The sequence below is a fragment of the Neomonachus schauinslandi genome, chromosome 7 (assembly GCF_002201575.2).
Source record: "Neomonachus schauinslandi chromosome 7, ASM220157v2, whole genome shotgun sequence".
NCBI classification, from domain to species: Eukaryota; Metazoa; Chordata; class Mammalia; order Carnivora; family Phocidae; genus Neomonachus; species Neomonachus schauinslandi.
In genome coordinates, this window is record NC_058409.1 from 23190878 (window position 1) to 23211939 (window position 21062).

At 36.3% G+C, this 21062-nt stretch overlaps 1 protein-coding gene across 5 annotated transcripts in view; it reads right to left on the minus strand.

Moving 5' to 3' along the window:
* The window catches only part of RAPGEF6 (Rap guanine nucleotide exchange factor 6), a 198932-nt gene that overhangs the window by 114805 nt on the left and 63065 nt on the right, over positions 1-21062 (minus strand). For all 5 annotated transcript variants that reach the window (XM_044917076.1, XM_044917078.1, XM_044917077.1 and 2 more), the window contains exon 6: positions 7627-7770. In XM_044917076.1, the coding sequence (XP_044773011.1) occupies positions 7627-7770 (144 nt within the window). The remainder of the gene's footprint in view (positions 1-7626; positions 7771-21062) is intronic.

Consider the following 21062-nt stretch of genomic DNA (forward strand, 5'->3'; position numbering starts at 1 on the left):
GAGAAATAAGTGTGTGTTATTTATGAGCCACTCAGTCTGTATTATTTTGTTACAGCAGCCTGAATGGACTAAGACATCCTCAAAGAGATTTCAGCAATCAAATGTTTAGACCCAAGTCCTCTAATCTCTAATTTCTGCTGAGCTTGGCAGGGGAAAGGATCCTAATTTCTTACGGCAGGAATGGCTTGGTCAATAAGACACACACAGTCTCTACCAAAGCAAAACACACTCTGCTAAAAAAAAACTTAAGATATCACACGCATGGCCAAGTGGAAGAATACAGCCATTATTCAGTGTACCAACATAAAGGTGATTAAGTGATCTGGTCTTAATAATCAACTGTCCTGACAATTATGTCTTAATCTTGCTAAATATGCTCTGAATTCAAACAAAACAATCCAAACAAAACTGCAGGAGAGCAGGGAAAGTGAGGCACAATCACAGAGGGAGCTGTTTGCTTCATTATAATTGGTGCGCCTAAAATCAACCAGTAGATTCTAGAGTACCATACCATGACTACTTTCCTAGAACAATGGACTGGGTAGAAAAAAATATATATAAAGAAAGGTGAGTAAAAGGAAGTCCTCCAAATTTAAGACCATGAAACATGATGCTGCCATGAAATCCTCTTTCTAGGTGTCCTTTTGGTAAGTGTTCGATGGCTCCACTTATATGCAGGTATTATGATGGATAGAGAGAAAAACAAGGCTTAATGGCTTATGCTGTGCCTGAGAATGTAAAAAGCACCATAAGCAATATAGGGGACAAGAAAGAAAAAATTATGATGTAGTCTACTGTGGAACTTGGGATCTAGTTAAGAGAAGGTAACACACACACCAAACACCTATATTGTTCGTTATTCAAAAACACAGCATAAGAAATGAGAAATCAATAAAAAGGACTTATAATTTCATAAAGGAAGTACCAAAACACCAACAAAATTTTTCAGAACTTTGAAGAATGTCCCTGTTTATATTTGGGTTAATACTGTTTCCACAAAAATGAGCATGAATGTTTTCTGATATTATGGAGACTGATTTCAAGATAAATAAAGGCACACTTGGTGCTCGACCTTGGTGAAATCAAAATACTTCCTCCTTATTGGTCCTGCCTTAATTTTACCATTTAACTTCACATATATACCAACATTAAAAATTCAAATCATTACATCTGAAATGTTCACCATTATAGGCTATTTAAAACACAGCAATCAACTTCATGTAAAAAAAATACAGACATTTGAGAAATTCTTGTTATTATAATTTTGTTTTCTGTTATCTTTGGAGCAGAGCCAAATTATATGAGCACACTGCAGGTAAGTATAACATCCTATGGGACCAATGAGAAGTGCAATCTATGAATAGGAAATGTTACGAAAGACTTCTCCAAAGAGATCAATGAATTAATGAAGTCTTGGGAGCCGAGCAGGACTTATCAAGAGGACATAGTAGGAGGCCATTCCAGATAAAAGGAGCAAATGTTAAAATTCAAACTGATTCATTAAAGACAGAATTACCTTAGGTAAAGGAGCCTACAAGAACCTTCGGCGGGGAGGTGGGGAACCACAGGACCAAAGAAAGGGACCTCCAGCAAAATAATGGGGCCAGAAAGCTAAAACGATAAACTGGTGCCAAATGAGGAAGAAATTTAAAAACAATTCTAATCTTGAAAATTTTTAAGTCAAAAAATTTTGAGATACATTTCTAACATATGTAACTTATTTACAAATTACATGTATCCCTAGCAAAAATATTTTGTGTTCATTATGAAATATACACAAATCCCCAGAAATTTAAAAGGATAAGATAATACTACATATAAATATAAACTCTACTTTCTTCCCATGTCCTAGGGACTGTTTTGTGATCTACATCTTAAGATATTTGGGCTAAACTACTGCCTTGCTAACTACTATCAGAAAGAAGACCTTCAAATCAGTAATAGTAAGCCTACAAACCCGTCATCATTTAATGGGATTCTAGCCACTGGTTGTGTACAGTAAAGCAACTTCAGTGACTTTCATATACATTTAGTTACCACTTTATCTTTTTTTAAAAAATTTTTTATTGTTATGTTAATCCCCATACATTACATCATTAGTTTTAGATGTAGTGTTCCATGATTCATTGTTTGTGCATAACACCCAGTGCTCCACTTTATCTTTTAAGGTTGGACAAAGAAAATACCTTGTTTCAAGTGAGCTACTGTGAATAAACACTACAAAAAAATTGGGTGGGGGTGGGAGCAGTGGTAGGCTAAATGCTGGTTGTCCTAACTTCAAGCCAGCTTGATATTTCTTTTTCCTACTTTTACTTTCCCTTTGTTCTAATTCTTTAGCTTACTTGTTTTTTATTATATCAATATACTTAAATATCTTGGTAAACACATTTTATATTCAGGTATAGAACAGATAAATAGGAGGATTATTTTATAAGCAACAACAATAAAGACTGAGTATTTATAATAACAACAGGAATAGAAACTGCTCACATACTGAATGGTTTTCAGAGCCTCAAACACTAGGCAGAACATTCTATAAAAAATCTCTCATTTAATCCTTTCACAAATTTATAGGTTACTTATCAAAAGAGATGTAGGAAGGTTACACAATGTGCCCAAAGTTAAGAGAGGTATCTAAACAAGCTGATGCAAAAAAAAAACGCACCCTTATTTTCCTTGATAGGCAACAAGCTTGGAGGGTACAATGACAATGGTTCCCATTTTCAAGGCAAGTATATTCTGATGGGAGAAGTGGAATCTGAAGAAACCATCACAATGTAGTCTAATGAACGGTCACAAGTATATACATGGAATACTGTGGGAATGCAGAGATGCGTACCTAACCCCTCCCAAGGGAAAATCAGAGTCCTCCCATGAAATGATATGGAATTGAGTCTTCAGGATGACTAAGTTAGTGCCAAGAAGACAAAGCCTAAAACGGCATTCTAAGTAAAAGGAACAGCAGATCTAAGAGATGTATATACAAGCAGGTTTCTTACTCCTCAACACACACATACACATATACTGTATACAGTATATACACATATACAGTAACCATTTTGTAATATATGTATATCAAATCACTTTAAACTTACACAGTGTTATATATGTAAATTATATCTCAATACAGCTGAAAATAACTAAAAACATGGATCCTTCAAGGATCAGCAAATTTGTTCAGCATGAATAAAAAGTAGAGAATATGCAGGAAAAAGGAAAAGACAAAGCTGGCGAGGTGGACAAAGTCCAGACCTTGCTGTCCAATCTCCTAGCTACTAGCCACATGTGGTTACTTACATGTCAATTACTTGAAATTAAAATGCTAAATTAAAATCCTCAGTCATACTAGCCACATCTTAAGTGCTCAGTAGTCACTTGTGGCTAGTTACTACCACCAATTTGGAAACAGATATAAAATCAGAGAGGAAGGAGAAAATAATCTTGAAATCAAATAAAGTGATTAATCGGATATCTTCTAATGAAGAGATTATGAGACACTTCCCAATTCAGAAAAAATTTTCCACATTTTTTGTTTTTTTAAAGATTTTATTTATTTATTTGACAGAGACACAGCGAGAGAGGGAACACAAGCAGGGAGAGTGGCAGAGGGAGAATCAGGCTCCCCGCTGAGCAAGGAGCCCGATACAGAACTCGATCCCAGGACCCTGGGATCAGGACCTGAGCCGAAGGCAGACGCTCAACCGACTGAGCCACCCAGGTGTCCCTCCACATTTCTTAAAATAAAAAAATACTGCTTTTATAGTGAAAGTGGGGTGGGGGAGTATGGGAGATGCTATTGCAACAGTCTGTTGTTTTTTTTTTTTAAGATTTTATTTATTGATTTTAGAGACAAAGAGAGCAAGTGCGAGCAGAGGGGAGGGACAGGGGGAGAGAGAATCCTGAGTAGACTCCCCAATGAGCACGGAGCCCAACACGGGGCCTGATCTCAGCACCCAGTGGAAATCAAGAATTGGATGCTTAATCAACTGAGACACCCAGGCGCCCCAATGCTATTACAACAGTTCTAAAAAGAATGACAGTGAACACTAAGGCGATGACATGATGACATGGGGAAACTTAGACTATGAGTGTGCAAACATGTTCCATGTTCTTTAGCAACCACCCCTTAAGACAGGCAGACCCAATACTACCAACCTCATTTTTTGAGGTACAGCAACCAAAGCACTAAGCGTTTAGATGAAACGCCCTAACCATACAGTGAGTAAGGAAGAATTCAAGACAGATGGCTCATGTAAATGCTAGACTATTTTCGGTTGGCATAATTACCCATCTTACTCTCACTGAATATTATTCCAATCACCTTCTTGCTATTTCTCAATATGAAATACACCTTCCTCAAATATATAAAATATTCTGAGAATATTCAAAAACATTTAAATTTGTTGAAAACTCTGAGAGCAATACCCAAAGGAGTTTCAAAAATGTTACTGTTATAGAAGTGCTCTTTTTAACATTAAGAAAAAAAACCCTTTCACTTTCACATTAAAATTATGGTTCTCATCATCTTTATATAAAGCAATGTATGACAAAACCACGAAATAATCCATAAAAATAAACAATCTTTTGGGGCGCCTGGGTGGTTCAGTTAAGCGTCTGCCTTCGGCTCAGGTCATGATCCCAGGGTCCTGGGATCGAGCCCCAGGTCGGGCTCCCTGCTCAGCGGGAAGCCTGCTTCTCCCTCTCCCACTCCCCCTGATTGTGTTCCCTCTCTCACTGCCTCTCTGTCAAATAAATAAAAAAATCTTAAAAAAAAAATATATATTTTCCATCGTTCTAAGCATTCAATTAGAGAATAAAACATGAGAAGTCTTCAGTATACATAAAACTGTGATGTACAGGTTGTATACTAATAATACTTATGACAAAGACAACAGTAACAAAAAATTCTGTACATCTTTAAGAATTTCTGACCTTCAGCATTTCAGCAAGGAAAAGTTGATGATGGTGAGCAAATGAAAAAAGAAACTGTCAAATCTGTACTACTGTCTACAAGAAAAAAAATGATTCCTTTTGATCTTTCTCTCTGAATTGCTGACAGTAGAACAAAAGACCTGAAAGACCCTAGGGTAGCCATAAAGCCAATTTTCTACTGGATGTTTTCACAAATACTAATTAAGATTTTTGCTGCAAAGCATCCTTTATCTAGACCAACTATCACTATGTAGGTATTTAGACAGACATATAGGTTTTACATACAGGTGACATTAATGAATAGTAAATGAAAACCTCTTAAAACCTTTCCCAAGTTGCCTGAAATACATCTGTTTTAGGGGGAAAAAAGCAAACAAACTATTAATTTCAAGAAATAGCAAATTTACGTAACATGACCAAAAATCCTTTTCCAACCCAGTCTCATAGTTAATAACTACCATGAATCAACTTAGTTCTCCCCTCTGCCAAATTCCTGACAGTACTTAATAGGGTAAGTACTTAAAACTAGCTACACAAACGTTTATATCCAACAATGCCACACTTCACTTAGAGTCATCAAATGCACAGAATCTCAAGCAGTTTGCCTGCTACTCTTTCTGGTCTACACAGGAAACCAACATATCCCCAAGAGGACAACTTTCAGCACACATGGGATTTAGAAGTAAATGACTCGGGAGCATAAGCCACAGCTACCTAGAGAAAATGTAGAATTTGCCTGGGCTTCAAGACAGGACACCAAAAAAGTCTCAGAACACACTAGAGCTGAGACTGGAGTAAGTGATCAAAACATACATACAAACTATGCACTGTAGCTCATATAAGGAAAACCAAATAACACAATTAAAGGTAATAATTTTACTTCTCAGTATTTTTCTAAAGAAGCCAACATATGGACAAACGTAACCACAAAGATAATTAGCACCTTATTTTTTTTAAAAGATTTTACTTATTTGACAGAGAGAAAGAGAGCACAAGCAGGGGGAGCTGCAGGCAGAGGGGGAGGGAGAAGCCGGCTCTCCCCTGACCAGAGAGCCCGATGCAGGGCTTGAACCCAGGGCCCTGGGATCATGACCTGAGCTGAACGCAGATGCTTAACCGACTGAGCCACCCAGGCGCCCCAGCACCTTATTTTAAAAAAATAAAAAAAAAATCTAAATGACCAAATATTGGGAAGTATGTAGATTATGGCAATTATTATAGTGGAGCACCATGACACTCTTAAGAGTAATGTAAAAATTTTTTTAAGCATTCAAAGATGTTCATATCACACATGTAAAAAAGTTATTATATTTAAGTTTTAAAAAGCCAAAAAGCTTACATTTGTATCTCTATGTGGAAAAAAAACCTTTACCCAAGAATATATGAAATGTCATCAATGGTTACATAACTGGGCAGTATGACTAGTCAATGTTTAATTTTTCCCAAACAGACACATATTACTTGTGCAATAACGCAAACATGTTAGTTGAAATTAATTCATTATGTGGAAATTTATTACATAAAAAGAAATTTTTACATAATAAGAACAGGAAATGAACTTTGTGTGCCTCTAGATGTGGCAAAAAAAAAAAAATTGGGGGACTATTTCATGTTACTCTTTGTTGTTAGAAATAGAATGTATGGAACCAAAGACATAAGGCAAATGTGACTAAATCCTTAGAGCTGCCTTGAATTTAACATTTATTCCACTATACACAATTCCCTATATAATCCTTATTCCTAACATGGAAGGAGGAATTTGTTTTGACAACCAAATGAATTAAACATACCCTTGGGAGTTTTGCTGCAATCAATCTCTAAACTGTTTTTATATTTTTGGGGGGGATCATGACTTCTTTGAAACTGATAAAATATCCCTGGATTTATTCTTTCTTAGATTATCCTTTTTTTTTTTTTAAGATTTTATTTATTTATTTGAGAGAGACAGAGAGAGACAGAGAGAGCACGAGTAGGTGAGAGGGAGAAGCAGATTCCCCTCCAAGCAGGGAGCCCGACATGGGGCTTGATCCCAAGACCCTGAGACACAGACAGACGCTTAAATGACTGTGTCACCCACGCATCCCTATCTTTCTCGATTCAAATACTTTTTAGTTTAAAATGAAGTTCTCTACAATTACAAAACTGAAGACTTCTGGAGAAACAGCTTATGTTTCTTCTAGTGTTACAAAAGCTAATTATTTCATCTGTTTCTTCTTCTTCAATATTTGCATGTAAAAACATATAGCTAACACTTGCCCACATTTCTGCACTAACACACAATTTTTGTATCTCTCCCATACCACAGGAGAAAAACTGACATATTTTTATTTCTTTTGTATGCCTTACAGCATATCAGGAAAAAAGCTCCTAACCTGAGTTCTCAGAACTCTTTTCCATATTCCATTCAGACAATAAAAAGGCAAGAAAATCCACAAATAAGGTCTAAAAAGATATGGTAAGAATTTTTTACATTATTTAAACAAAAACCAAAGCAAAAAACAACACTTCCACTGGTAAGAGCATTTCTACCAAACTCAACTGAGAAGTATTTAAAAAAAAATTATATATATTTATCTGCTCTAAAATTTTATATGTTAAGCCCTAAGTGTTGATATTACCAAAAATACATGTAAATTAAAGATACTATATATAAAAATTAAGGACGATCCATGAACTTTTCCTAAATATACTCACAGAAAGATAGCTGTTAATGTCCACATCATCAGTAATAGTTTGACGCTCTCCTTTATAATTAATTTTCCGAAACCTTCGTCGAGACTGTCTGGCAGGAATTTCTCTTTGTAGAATACTGTCTTCATTATCTTTGGAATTCTCTACCTGAAACACATGTTCACATTCCTGATTAAATATCCAATTTTTCCATATTACTGACAGTCTATGGAGTCTTAACAGGCTCAAAGGAGGATTCATTTACTTCTTGCAAGTAACTGCCTCAAGAAAATAATCTGTGTAGAACAACACTCATGAGTTCAAGATTAAAGGTGACATTATTATAAAGATCTGGAGACCACAGTTTCCTTCCAGGAAATAGTCTGTCTTGCTCACATAAACATATATGCTCTAAAAAAGTCACTTACCAGAAGCAAAGGCTGTTAACTACACCTACACATTCAATAATTAATTACCACGTCTGGGTTAGTCTAATTATAAGCTGCATGATTCTACATGTATTTTATTTAGCCAATATCATGGCTATGATTTCAGTGAAATGCTCAACAGCGAAACAAAAATGCTTTATGCATTATTCTTTGGTGTCCATCTTAAAGTATGACAACAGGGTAAGGCTGGCATCCCTTTTTTTTTTTTTAAGATTCTGTTTTTGAATAATTTCTACATCCAATGTGGGGTTCGAACTCACAACCCTGAAATCAAGGGTTGCATGCTCCACTGACTGAGCCAGCCAGGTGCCCCAAAGCTGGCATCTTTTAATAAAGAAGTGAAAACTAACATTTACTGAGGGCTAAAATGGGCCAGCATGCATAAACACTGTATTATTTAGTTCACACAGTAGGCCTGTAAGCAATATTATGTGTAGCTTATAGATGAGCAAAGCAAAATCCCAAGAGATGACTTTCCAGTCTCACATTGTGATATTAAAGTTGAGTTGGAATGTAGGTCTGTGTCCAACATTTATGGTACTGATACAAGACTACATTGCCTGTCCAATCACAGATGAAGCCATACTTTTAAAAATTATTTTTAAAAAGACATATTGATGTTCTACAGTATAACATATAATTACCATCACATCACATAAACAGTATTTTTCCCCCACAAGTTTTCCTTCAAATGTCCTATCCTTGGCTAATATCAAAAATTTCCAGTTACCCAAGTATGAAATTTCATGAATATCCCTAATTCTCCTGCTTGTTTTCTAAATCTTATTTTCAATCATTTCTCAGAACTTGTCGATCCTTTTTTTATAAAGTACTCTCATATTGCCCTTTCTTTCATTTCCATTACCATCATTCCTTACTCAAGTCTTAATCACTTCAGTCCTGAACTATACAAAGAAAGAGGTGATGCTGCTTCAGGCACGTTCCTCTCCAACTCCATCCTATGTCGTCAAATAAGTCACCTCAGTAAATCATCACTTTATCACGTTTCCTGTACAAAATGCTACAGTGGACCTCTAACAGTTACTGAATGAATTTTAAACTATTATTTGTGATGTTCAAAGCCACTTATGACCCATCCTCCAAATTTATTACTGTATCTTATAAAAGTAAGCCTGGAAAAACTGCTCCCTTACCCTCCTCCCCACAAAAAAAACTTTGTCACATAAAAGCTCTGATGAGATGCACAAAATTTCCTGATGATTTCTCAGAAACAGTTGATGTCTGTCTGTTTCAGGTATGAGTGGTACACGATTTCAAAAGTAGTGGCCAAGTCAATATGACTATTCATGGGTCCCTATAATATAGTAACTTATATTTTACTAGGTAACTTTACTTTGTGTTATCCTACCCATTCTATCTTCACTTGCTGAACCACCGTTCATTTAAGACACATCTCAATTACCATCTCTTCTATAATTACAAAAGGCATTCCTGTCCTCAGACCACAACTACTTTATTTTGTGTACACAATCTAGACTTCTCATAGATAGGACATGCTCTCCACTGCCTTCAGGCCTTTGTATATGCTGCTGTGCTACCGCCACAAAGCCCACTCCTCCTCTGCCAACATCGTGGCATCCTTCCCATACTTCATGACCCCTCCCTCCTCCGCCCCAGGAAGCTACTACCCCTTCACATCAACCGTAATTACTACATAAGCCCATATCATTAACAAGCTAACAAGCTCCCTAAGGTAGGAACTGTGTTATATATATATTAATCTTTGTTCACTGAACATTCAGAGAGTTTGCCAAAATGGGCAATACATTAGATTCTTTCTCCCCATATATGATAGGTCCTTCGAAATACATGTAAGGTACTCAAGAAATGTAAGGGTAGGCAGACTAAGTTACTATTACTCTTCTGAAAGGTAAAATCCAGAAGAGACATGGGAATGATTTCTACCTCAACAAGTATTGAACGGGTAGCAATATATGCTACCTCCTTGAGATTTAATTTGCTTTCTAAAAAATGTTGAGAGTACCAAAGTAGTCACTCCATCACTATACCAGAGCATGTACCAGAAAGTAAAATTATACCACTTAAGGCTCACAACACTCCTGTCACATAGCTACTGTTTTGGTAGATCATACAGAGTTTCGTAAAACTTAAGTAATTCATGCAAGTGGGTAAGGACTCAAAACCCAAGTGTGACTACTAAAATTCATCTCCTTCATACTGCCCTATCCCAATGGATGAATTATATTATCCACGTTAGGTGAAATTTCAGTATCACATAATCCTTAAATCTTCTAGTATCTACTATTTATTGAGCAAAAGCAGAGATAAACAATAAAGGCTTTCCAAAATGTAAATAGTAAATTAAGTCAAGGAAAGGAGTTTCTAAGAGTCTCAAAATTTTAAGGAAAGTACCAAATGAAAACAAAGACTAAACAATGTATGAAGGATTAAGTACCCTTAACAAACCTGCCAAGTAAACTGAAATGTGAGATTAAAAACAAAACTGCAAATGCATACCTCATGTTACAAAAGAAATCCAAAGGCCAAGACTGAAGTGAAAGCAAAAATACCAGGAGAAAGGTTACCAACGAAGCTCCTAACCTACCAGAAGACAGATTTCCTAACTCTAGAGACTAGCCCCTCCACCTTGATGGTTGTAGGGAGTGAGAAAGACAATAGAGAATCCATCAAAGACGGGGAATCCAATAGGAGACTTACTCGTAAGCTCAACTCAACTAGCTGAATCCTTATTGTGAGGGTACAGAGGTATAAGCCTATCCTGCAGAAGGAGACAGGAAGAAAACTTGCTTGGCACTGAGAGAAGAGGGGGTAAAAAGCAACGAACCAAACAGACAAAAAACATTTTCCCTAAGAATTTAAAATACAAGCTATCCCTCATGCAGGTCATTAGTTTGAATTCATAATACCTTAAGCATGAAATAAATTTAAAGATGTTCAGGACTGATAAATGTACATATGCAACGGGCAAAAACAAATCTGAAACCTCTTTGCAATACTTTAACTTTAACCCAAACCTCAAAGAATTCCCACACCTATTGTTCAAGATATATGACTTCACAGATAAACATACCTTCTCCCCCCCAAAAAACACAAGGAAAAAGACCCGCAACTACAACAAAAACCATGAAACATGGTAGGATAACCATGAACAAATGACAGACATAATGAGCAATAATGGCCCAGGAAAAGGACAACAGACTCATATTTGCAAATATTCCAATGTATTTTAAGTATTAGAAAATATAAAGTTATAATAAAACTTTCCAACAAAAAGAAACTTGAAAATAAGCCAGAGATTATAAATAGCACTAAGTAGGTAAGGGCTGACCAGGCCCAAAAACCCACAACAAACCCAAGTGCCCTTACTCCCCAATACCAGGCTAGTGAGCAATGTGTAATAAGTAAATACAGTCTACATTTGGAAGAGGGACAAGAACGTGTAGAGACATCCTGTATGAAACACAAGAGCACAAAGAAGACCTAAAATGGGGATGAAACAAGAACACCACTCAGAAAGACCTCCCAACAAACCAATCCCAATCCTAAGGACAAAGGAAAACTAGAGAAATTTGAAAGCACTGGTGCAATAAGGTAACCATAATAACAAAACAATGCAAACCTAGCTCAACTCTAGCAGAAGAAGAGGTGTATTCAGGTCCAGGCCTAAAGACTATCCTCATTCTCTACTGCCCTATACACAGTACGTATCATTAGATCCAAAATAATGACTCACATAAAAATAGAAAGGATAAAACAAAAAACAAAAAAACCCAGCAAAAACAAAAAAACCAATTCACTGCCAAAAGACAAAGCAAACAACAGAGCAATCCACCAAAACCAGACATGATCCACATGCTGCCACTATCAGAGAATTTAAGACAACCACGACCAATACAGTAAAGGCACCAGAAAGGTGGAAAAGGTGGACCATATAAACCCTTGAAAAATTTCAGCAGACATAAGGAAAATACGAGAGCGTAAAATGAGAATCTTAGAAATAAAAATCATAGTACCAAAGATGAAAAATGCCTTTGATAAACTCATCAGTAGATTTGATGCAAGTGAATTAAGAATCAATGAACCCTGGGCGCCTGGGTGGCTCAGTTGGTTAAGCGACTGCCTTCGGCTCAGGTCATGATCCTGGAGTCCCTGGATCGAGTCCCGCATCGGGCGGGCTCCCTGCTCGGCAGGGAGTCTGCTTCTCCCTCTGACCCTCCTCCCTCTCATGCTCTCTCTCTCTGTCTCATTCTCTCTCTCAAATAAATAAATAAAATCCTAAAAAAAAAAAAAATCAATGAACTTAAACATAGGTCAAAAGAAATTACCCAAACTGAAACAGAGGAAAAAGAAAAAAAAAAGGGAACAACAACAAAAAAAAGGGAATTAAACACCATATGGAGATATAACTAAAAAGAGAATAAAGTGGGAAGATAAAGCCAAAAAAATTATACAGTATGCAGCCACAAAGTCAAGATGGGACAAAAAATAAGCAAGCATAAAAGATACAGATAGGCTGAAAAGATTTAACATATACTTAAAGTTCAAGAACGAGATGACAGAAGAACAAGGTAATATCCAAAGAGAAAATGAAACTTTTTGATTAAAACAAAAACTCGAAGAGTCCAACAAATCCGAAAAGTACAACTATAAATTCACATAGTAAAGATAAAAAGAAGACTTTTAATGCAGCCACAAGGAAAATGTAGATCAGCTATAAAGGAAGGGCAATTAGATTAATAACGGACCTCTCAAAAAATACTAAGTGCCAGAAACAATGACTATATTGACTGTGCTAAGAAGAAAAAAAAAAAAAAAAGGATTCTCCTTCCCAAATTGCATTCATGGCAAAAAAAACCTCAAAAATGATAAAAAATAAAGTTTCAGTCAAAAAAAAAAGAAAAAAAAAAATACACCCAGCTGAGCTGTTTATCAACAAATATTAAAGAAAATTTTAAACAGTGTACCTCAGATGTAACACAAATGCTCCCATAAAAAGGTCTCAGATAGAAGAAATTAAAAGTAAACAAATGGTAAATACATGAAAAAAGTTTCCTTCTTTTCCTAGTTTGCTAAAAGCTTCAACAATCATGAATGGGTTTTGAGTACTATCAAATGCTTTTTCTGTGTCTATACGGATGATCATATGACTATAATTATATTACTATAGTGAATCATAGTGATTTTCAAATATAGGCACACCTCAGAGATACTACAGGTTTGGTTCCAGGCCATTCTAATAAGGTAAATGTTGCAATGAAGTGAATCAAATAAAATTTTCGGTTTCCCAATGCATAACCTATGTTTACAAAACACTGTTGCCTATCAAGTGTACAATAGCAGTATGTCTAAAAAAACAAAGTACATACATGCCTGAATTAAAAAATACTTTATTGCTAAATAATGCTAACCATCATCTGAGCTTTTATTGAGTTGTAATCACTGATCAGAAATCACCGTAACAAATATAATAATGAAAATCTAAAATATTGCTAAAATTACCAAGCAGTGACCAAAAAAACACACAGGTGAGCAAATGCTGTTAAAAAAAATGGCACCAACAGACGACCTCACCAAGGGTTGCCACAAACTTATAGTATGTAAAAAACTATCCATAAAGCACAATAAAGCAAACTACAATAAAGGAAGGTACTGCCTGAATTAAGTCAACCCTGCAACTCTGGGAATAAATTTAACAGTCATACTTTATCCTCTCGATGTATCACTGGGATTTGATTCCCTAGTATTTTAAGATTTTTAATTAAAAAAATCCTGGGGCACTTGGGTGGCTCAGTCATTAAGCGCCTGCTTTCAGCTCAGGTCATGATCCCAGAGTCCTGGGATGGAGCCCCAAGTTGGGCTCCCTGCTCAGTGGAGAGACTGTGTCTTCCTCTCCCTAACAACCCCCTCTGCCCCACTCAGGCTCTTGCTGGCTCTCTCTCAAATGAATAAAAAAAAAAAAAAAAAAAAAAACTAACCTGAAATATTATTGCCTTTCTGTAATGTACTTGCCAGGTTTTGCTATCACAAACTGGGCTCTCAAACATGTTACTTACATGTCAATAAAAATAAAATTAAACTGGATGCATAAAAAAGGAATTCAATCTTTCTCTTTCCTGTTAAGACTTCTTGTATTCTTATTTAAATGTTGGGGGAAAAAAATCACCAATGAAACCATGTGGGTGGAAATTTCTAAATGAAAAGGTCTGTTAATTACAGATGCACTTTCTTTCTAGAAAATGGATTATGAAGATTAAACGACCGAGAAACGAAGTTTCTTCTCAAATCTTGTATTTACACTGTTGTTTTTTCAGCGGCAAGTAATTGTGTTTAAAAAAAATTTAATCTGATATTTGCTTCTTTACTGGAATATTTATATTTATTGTAATTTCTGATATGCTTGAAAGGATATCTATCTTATGTTCTTTCCTCCTAGTATGTTTTCTCTTCTGTGCCTTCATTTTCATTTATTATTCTATTTCCCCTCTTATGTGTGCACGCATGCACATGCTTATTTTAGTAAATTGTTTTTTAAGGAATTTGATGATCTAAAATGCAAAACTTATTTAAGTTTTTAATAATATCCTTTACTATTTTTAGAATTTTCATTAGGTCCATCGTAGTCTATCCTTTTCTCATCCTGATATTAAGCTATGCAACATGTTTTGTTCTTGACTATTTTTGACAAAGTAGTATCAAATTTATTACTCTGTTCTGAGTATCAACTTTTACCTTTCTTCATCCTCTTTATGCTTTACAGGCCACTGACTTTTTATCTTTATTGTTTCTTGGCTTCTAATTTCTGTAGGTATAGTTTGCTGCTAATTTCCTGATGTGGATACTAATCTTCACTGAATGTCAGCCTTTCTCCTAAAACGTAAAGGCTTAAATTGTTCACCTAAGGCTCAAGACAAATTTCATACATTTTGATATATCCTCTTCATTCAGCTCAAAATATTTTCTCACTTTCATAGTGATTCTTTGACAAGTGATTTAAAGTATACTGCTGAATTTCAAGTTATAATTTGTTTTAGTTGTTTTTGTAATTGGTTTCTAAGTTAACTCCATAATGGCCAAAACACAAACCAAAAATTAAATTCTTCCTTGAGATTTGTTTTACGTTCCAGAGTATAACATTTATTTTTATTTTATTATTTTTAAATTTATTGATTTTAGAGCACTCACATGCTCAAGTAGGGGGAGGAGCAGAGGTAAAGGATCTCAAGCAGAATCCCCGCTGAGCACAGAGCCCAGGGCGTGGTGCTTGATTCCAGGACCCTGACATCTCATGATCTGAGCCAAAACCAGGAGTCCGGAGCTCAACCAAATGAGCCACCCAGGTGTGCAGAGTACATTCCACATGTGCTTGAAAAGCACATGTATTCTGTTGTTGATGGTGGAGTTCTCTAACTACTGGGCAGAGGTTCAAATCTTCAAAATCCTTACTGATTCCTTATGCTTACTTTTTTTAGAGGGATGTTTAAATCTCTCTTGCTGTCACTGTGGATTTGTCAAGTTCCCATTTTACTAACGACTATTTCTTTTAGTTATATACTAAGGCACATAAAAATCCAGGACCATTTAAACTTGATACATGTTTATCATGATGAAATACTATTTTTACATTAAATAATGCTTCTTGTCTTAAATTACACTTTGAAGATTGGAGACACACCAGCTCTCTTTTGGTTATTGCTCAGAAGACACAACTTCTTCTGTACTTTCAATTCTTCTTCACTTGATCCTAGCCAAACGACCGAGAAACGGAGTTTCTTCTCAAATCTTGTATTTACACTGCTGTTTTTTCAGCGGCAAGTAATTGTGTTTAAAAAAAATTTAATCTGATATTTGCTTCTTTACTGGAATATTTATATTTATTGTAATTTCTGATATACTTGAAAGGATATCTATCTTATGTTCTTTCCTCCTAGTATGTTTTCTCTTCTGTGCCTTCATTTTCATTTATTATTCTATTTCCCCTTTTATTAATTACAAGCTGTACTCTTAGATGATATATATGCTTACTAAAATCCACTATTAGTATATTTACCACTTTCTAGAATATGCAAAGATCTTAGGAATTTTTCACTCCATCCCTCCTTTTCTTATCTGTCATGTGTTTATATTCTGCATGTATTTTAAAGTACAAAAGACCCTTTTATTACTGGTCTCTACAGTCAATATACATATATCTAAATGCTTTACATTGTCTTTCTTTCTTTCCACATATCTATACTTCCATCTGTGATCCCCTTTTGTCTGAAAAACTCCCACTTGGTAAACCGAGTGCGTGGCTATTGCTGAAAATTTTCTTCACATTTGTGTGGAAATTGTTTACTTAATAAATGAAGCTTCAATTTTTGCTGCCAGTGGGTGTTTTAGAAGTTGTGATGGTTTAAAAGTAATGCATGTTTTTCCCTCTGACTGGTTTTATAGCTTCGTTTTTCATTTTCAGTAGTTTTACTATAATGTGCTTATGTGTAAGTTTCTTTGTATTCATCCTGCTTTGAGATTACAGAGTTCTCAAATTTGTGAGTTGATTTCTTTTGATAGTTTTGGAAAATTCTCAACCATTATCTCTTCTAATACTTCTTTCTTCTCCTTCTAGGATTCTAATTACACTTACCTAAGATCTTTTCTATTATCTGTGTCCTACACTCCATTACGTATTAAAATTTTCCTCATCTGTTTGTATTCTTCTGACTTATCATTCAGTTCCCTAACTTGCTCTTCAGTCAAGTTTTACCTTCTATAAAACTCACCTACTACTGAGCTTTCATTTTTTTTTTTAAGATTTTATTTATTTGGGAGGGAGAGAGAGAATAGGCACAAGCAGGGGGAGCAGCAGAGGGAGAGGGAGAAGCAGGCTCCCTGCTGAGCAGGGAGCCCAACACAGGCCTTGATCCCAGATCCCTGGATCATGACCTGAGCCACCCAGGTTCCCCTGAGCTTTTTCATTTGTAGATGTTTCTAGCTGTAGAATTTGGAAATCATTATTTCATTTTATAGTTTTCAATCTTCTAAAATTCTCCACTAAATCCCTGAAATACTAATCAGCTGTTTTAAAATATGCATAAGTTAACTCTGGTATCTGCATCTCCTGTGAATTTATTCCTTTTGCCTGTTTCCCCTCCGGTTTCTGAACACTTTTTGATGTATTCCATCAATTCTGCTATATAGTGTATTTTCACTGCTTTTATTTTTCAAAATTCTGTTATTTCAGTATGTATTTATCTTTTGACAAAAAGTTGTTTGGTAGGCTTAAAATTTTTCACGTCAAAGAGCCAATTAATTTTGTTATTATAATTTAGAATTTCATTGCATGTAATCAGAAAGTGTTACTATATCTAATTTACGAAAATTACTGAATTTTTTGGTAAATAAGTTGATGTGGCACAGGCACCTGATACAGTTTATCAACATGTCGTAGAATTCGACTTATCTCCCTAAGATTCACCTTACTGTTTATGTTGTCCAGGTCTTCTATACCATTGTTTCTTCTACTTCATCTGTTCTACACTAAGAAGAGAGGATTAAATTCTCTAGTAGTGTATTTTTAGGTCTCATTGAATCCTCTGGAGTGTCTGTTTCATACAGAAGGTTTCTGTGTAATATGCTGCGAAGATACTCACGTGTTCTATCTCCACCATAAATTGTAGGTTTTAGCACTAAAAAAAAAATCATCCTTCTTTGTCACAGTTCATGAGCTTTTGGCTTGAACTCTACTTTTGGTATTAAGATTACCATATCTGTCCCCTTTCATTTTCATTGGTCTAGTATGCCATTATCTACTGCTTTATTTTTAGCCTTCCTGAAACATTTGAATCACAGGACTGTCTCTCTAAATAGCAAAAAGGGGCACCTGGGTGGTTCAGTTGGTTAAGGGTCCAACTCTTGATTTTGTCATTATCATGTCATTATCTCAGGATCGAGAGATCGAGCCCCACTTCAGGCTCTGTGCTCAGCGTGGAGTCTGCTGGAGATTCTCTCTCCCTCTGACCCCACCCCCGCTCGTGTGCACACTCTAATATAAATGAATAAAATCTTTAAAAAAATATTTTAAAAAAATAAGCAGTATATAGCTGGGTCTTCTTTTGTGAACCAAACTGAAAATCTTTTCCTTATAATGGGTAGATGAAGCCATTCACATTTATCGGTATAACCAATATTGCAGGTTACAGTTTTATAACATTTTATAATTAAATGTACTTTACTGCACTTCTCTATGAAATGTATATTCTTTGCTTCAATAAAAAATTGTTTTTGTTACTTAGGAAAACCTGTATTTTTGTTCTACTGGTTACTTTTGAACTTAAACCTTTTAAAAAGGTTTGTCTCTGTATTTTCTTCCTCACACATTTTTTTCCTGAGATATAATTCACATACCATAAAATCCTCCTTTTAAGTATACAATTCATTGGTTTTTAATATACTCACAAAGTTGTGCAACCATTATCTAGTTCTAGAACATTTTTATCATTCCAGAAAGAAACCCTATGTCCACTGGCATCGACTTTTTGTCACTATGAATCTCCCCATTCTGGATATTTCATGTAAATACAATCATATAATATGTGGTTTTTTGTGTTGATTTCTTAGAACAATGTTTTCAAGATTCATCTATCTATATTACAGCATGTATCAATACTTGATTCCTTTTTGTTGCAGCATAATATGCCATCATGTGAACATAAAACATCTTGTTTATCTGTTTATCAGGTTAAAGGACATCTGGTTTGTTTCTACTTTTCACCTATGATGAATGTTAGGAACATTAGCACACAAGATTTTATGTGGACACATATTTTCAATTCTTTTGGGTATACATGTGGGAATGGAACTGATGGATCATATGGTAATTCCATTTTTAACTATTTCATGAACTATCAAATTGTTTTCCAGAGAAGCTGTACCTCTTCATTTTTCTACCAGCTACATATGAGGGCTTTGTCTATACCCTTGCCAATACTTGTTACGGTTCACCTGTTTTCTTACCTCTCTTTTACTATCTGTGGTGAAACACAGTCTTCCCGGGGCCTGTTGTGCTTCTACACAATTTGTTGCATTTGCCAAGAATGCACAGTCCTAACCACTCATTAACTGGGCCATTTCTCAGAGTTGTGCTTGTAGTGAGCAATCCTGAAGGATGAGGTAGTTTCCTGCTGAAAAACGAGCAGGCTTGTTCGCAATAAAAGTTCACCCTTTTCTCCACCTGCTCCCCAGCTTCCCGCACTTTTCGGGCTTCCACAGCGAATTTCTTTTTCCCCATGGTCCTTCTCCTGGGTCTGGCCGTCTCCGCTGTTACCTTGCTTTACAGCATCTTCCTGATCCCACCTTCTAAGCTGTGTGGTCCATTCCAAGGGCATTCGTCCATCTGGGCCCAGATCCCTGAGTCTATTTCCAGCCTCCCTCAGACCGTACAGAACTTTCTATTTTTCCTGGGGACCCAAGCTTTTGCTGTGCCTCTTCTGTTAATCTCCAGCATCCTGATGGCATATACCGTGGCCTTGGCTAACTCCTATGGACGTCTCATCTCTGAGCTCAAACGCCAGATAGAGACGGAGGCGCGGAATAAGGTCTTCCTGGCGCAGCGCACTGTGGCCCTGAGCTCGGCCAACGGGGCTCCGTGACCTCCCTTGGTCAGGACGATGTCCCACTTTCAGTCCGGACCTGCCCCCGGACACTTTGTAAGCCTCCGGCGGGTCATCTCTAAAAGGGGAGAACTTGAGAAGACCCCAAGCCCTTACAGCCCTGGGATTCGGAGAGTCCCAGGGCCCTGAAGTCCCCCAACCCTGCCAAGTCCCTTACTCTCCAGTTAACCTCGTGTATCAATAAACTCAGCTGAGGCTACCAAAAAAAAAAAAAAAAAAAAAAAAAATATATTCCCCAAACTCAGGGATTTTTAGTTGAAGTGCAAACCTACTATGTGTGTAGCATCACCGTAGGCCACCCAGTACTGCCTCCATGAGATCTAGGAAGAGGAAATCTACAGAAATATGCTAATGATATGCTACTCCCTAAACCACAAGAAAAAAAAAAAAAAAAAAGGCTGTTTCTGACCCACAAGTCTTATGTCTTCTGCCAATATCCATGAAACAGTAAACTATTAGATTACAGAGTTATCAAATCCCAAACTTTATAATTACCCAGTTGAGGAGTTTTTATTGTTATTTTAACACTCTCACCTATTCTTTATGCAACAAACAACCATCAATAAGCTTATTCTTTTTCCTATTTCACTCTCCCTTTTCCTTTTCTTCCTTTTATTACAGCTATTCTGTCACAACATATAGTAGTCTTTCCCTCACATCTCTACCTTTTAGTCTTACTAATACATTTATGTATTTTAAAGATCATCATTGTTTCTTTTGGAGGTTTTTCTGGTTATTTCTCAGTTGAATAAAATATCCTCTAGCAGATTCCTTAAAAATAGCTCATGGGTGCATAATTCCCTAAGTTCTTTTATGCTGAGAACCGTTTTTCCATAACCTTGATAAAGACAATGTGGCTGACCTAAAATCCTTAGTTTATACTTTCTCTCTTTTTTAAAGATTTTATTTATTTATTTGAGAGAGAGAGTGAGAGAGAGAGAGAGAGCACAAGAGGGGGTAGGGTCAGAGGGAGAAGCAGACTCCCTGCTAAGCAGGGAGCCCAATGAGGGACTTGATCCCGGGACTCCGGGATCATGACCCGAGCTGAAGGCAGTCACTTAACCAACTGAGCCACCCAGGCATGCACTTTCTCTCTCTTTTTTAAAGGCTGCTCTACTTGAGCCTTGTTTTGGTTGTCGCAGTGGGTTTTTAATATTTCTTTTTTTAAAAAAGAACCATTTATTTTAGAGAGAGAAAGAGAGAACACGTCAGAGTGGGGGAAGGGGTAGAGGGAGAAAATCTTAAGCAGATTCCCTTCTGAGCACCGAGCCCTACGCGGGGCTCAGTCTCACGCCCCATGAGCTCATTACCTGAGCTGAATTCACAAGTCCGCTACTTAACCAAACTGAGTCGCCCAGGC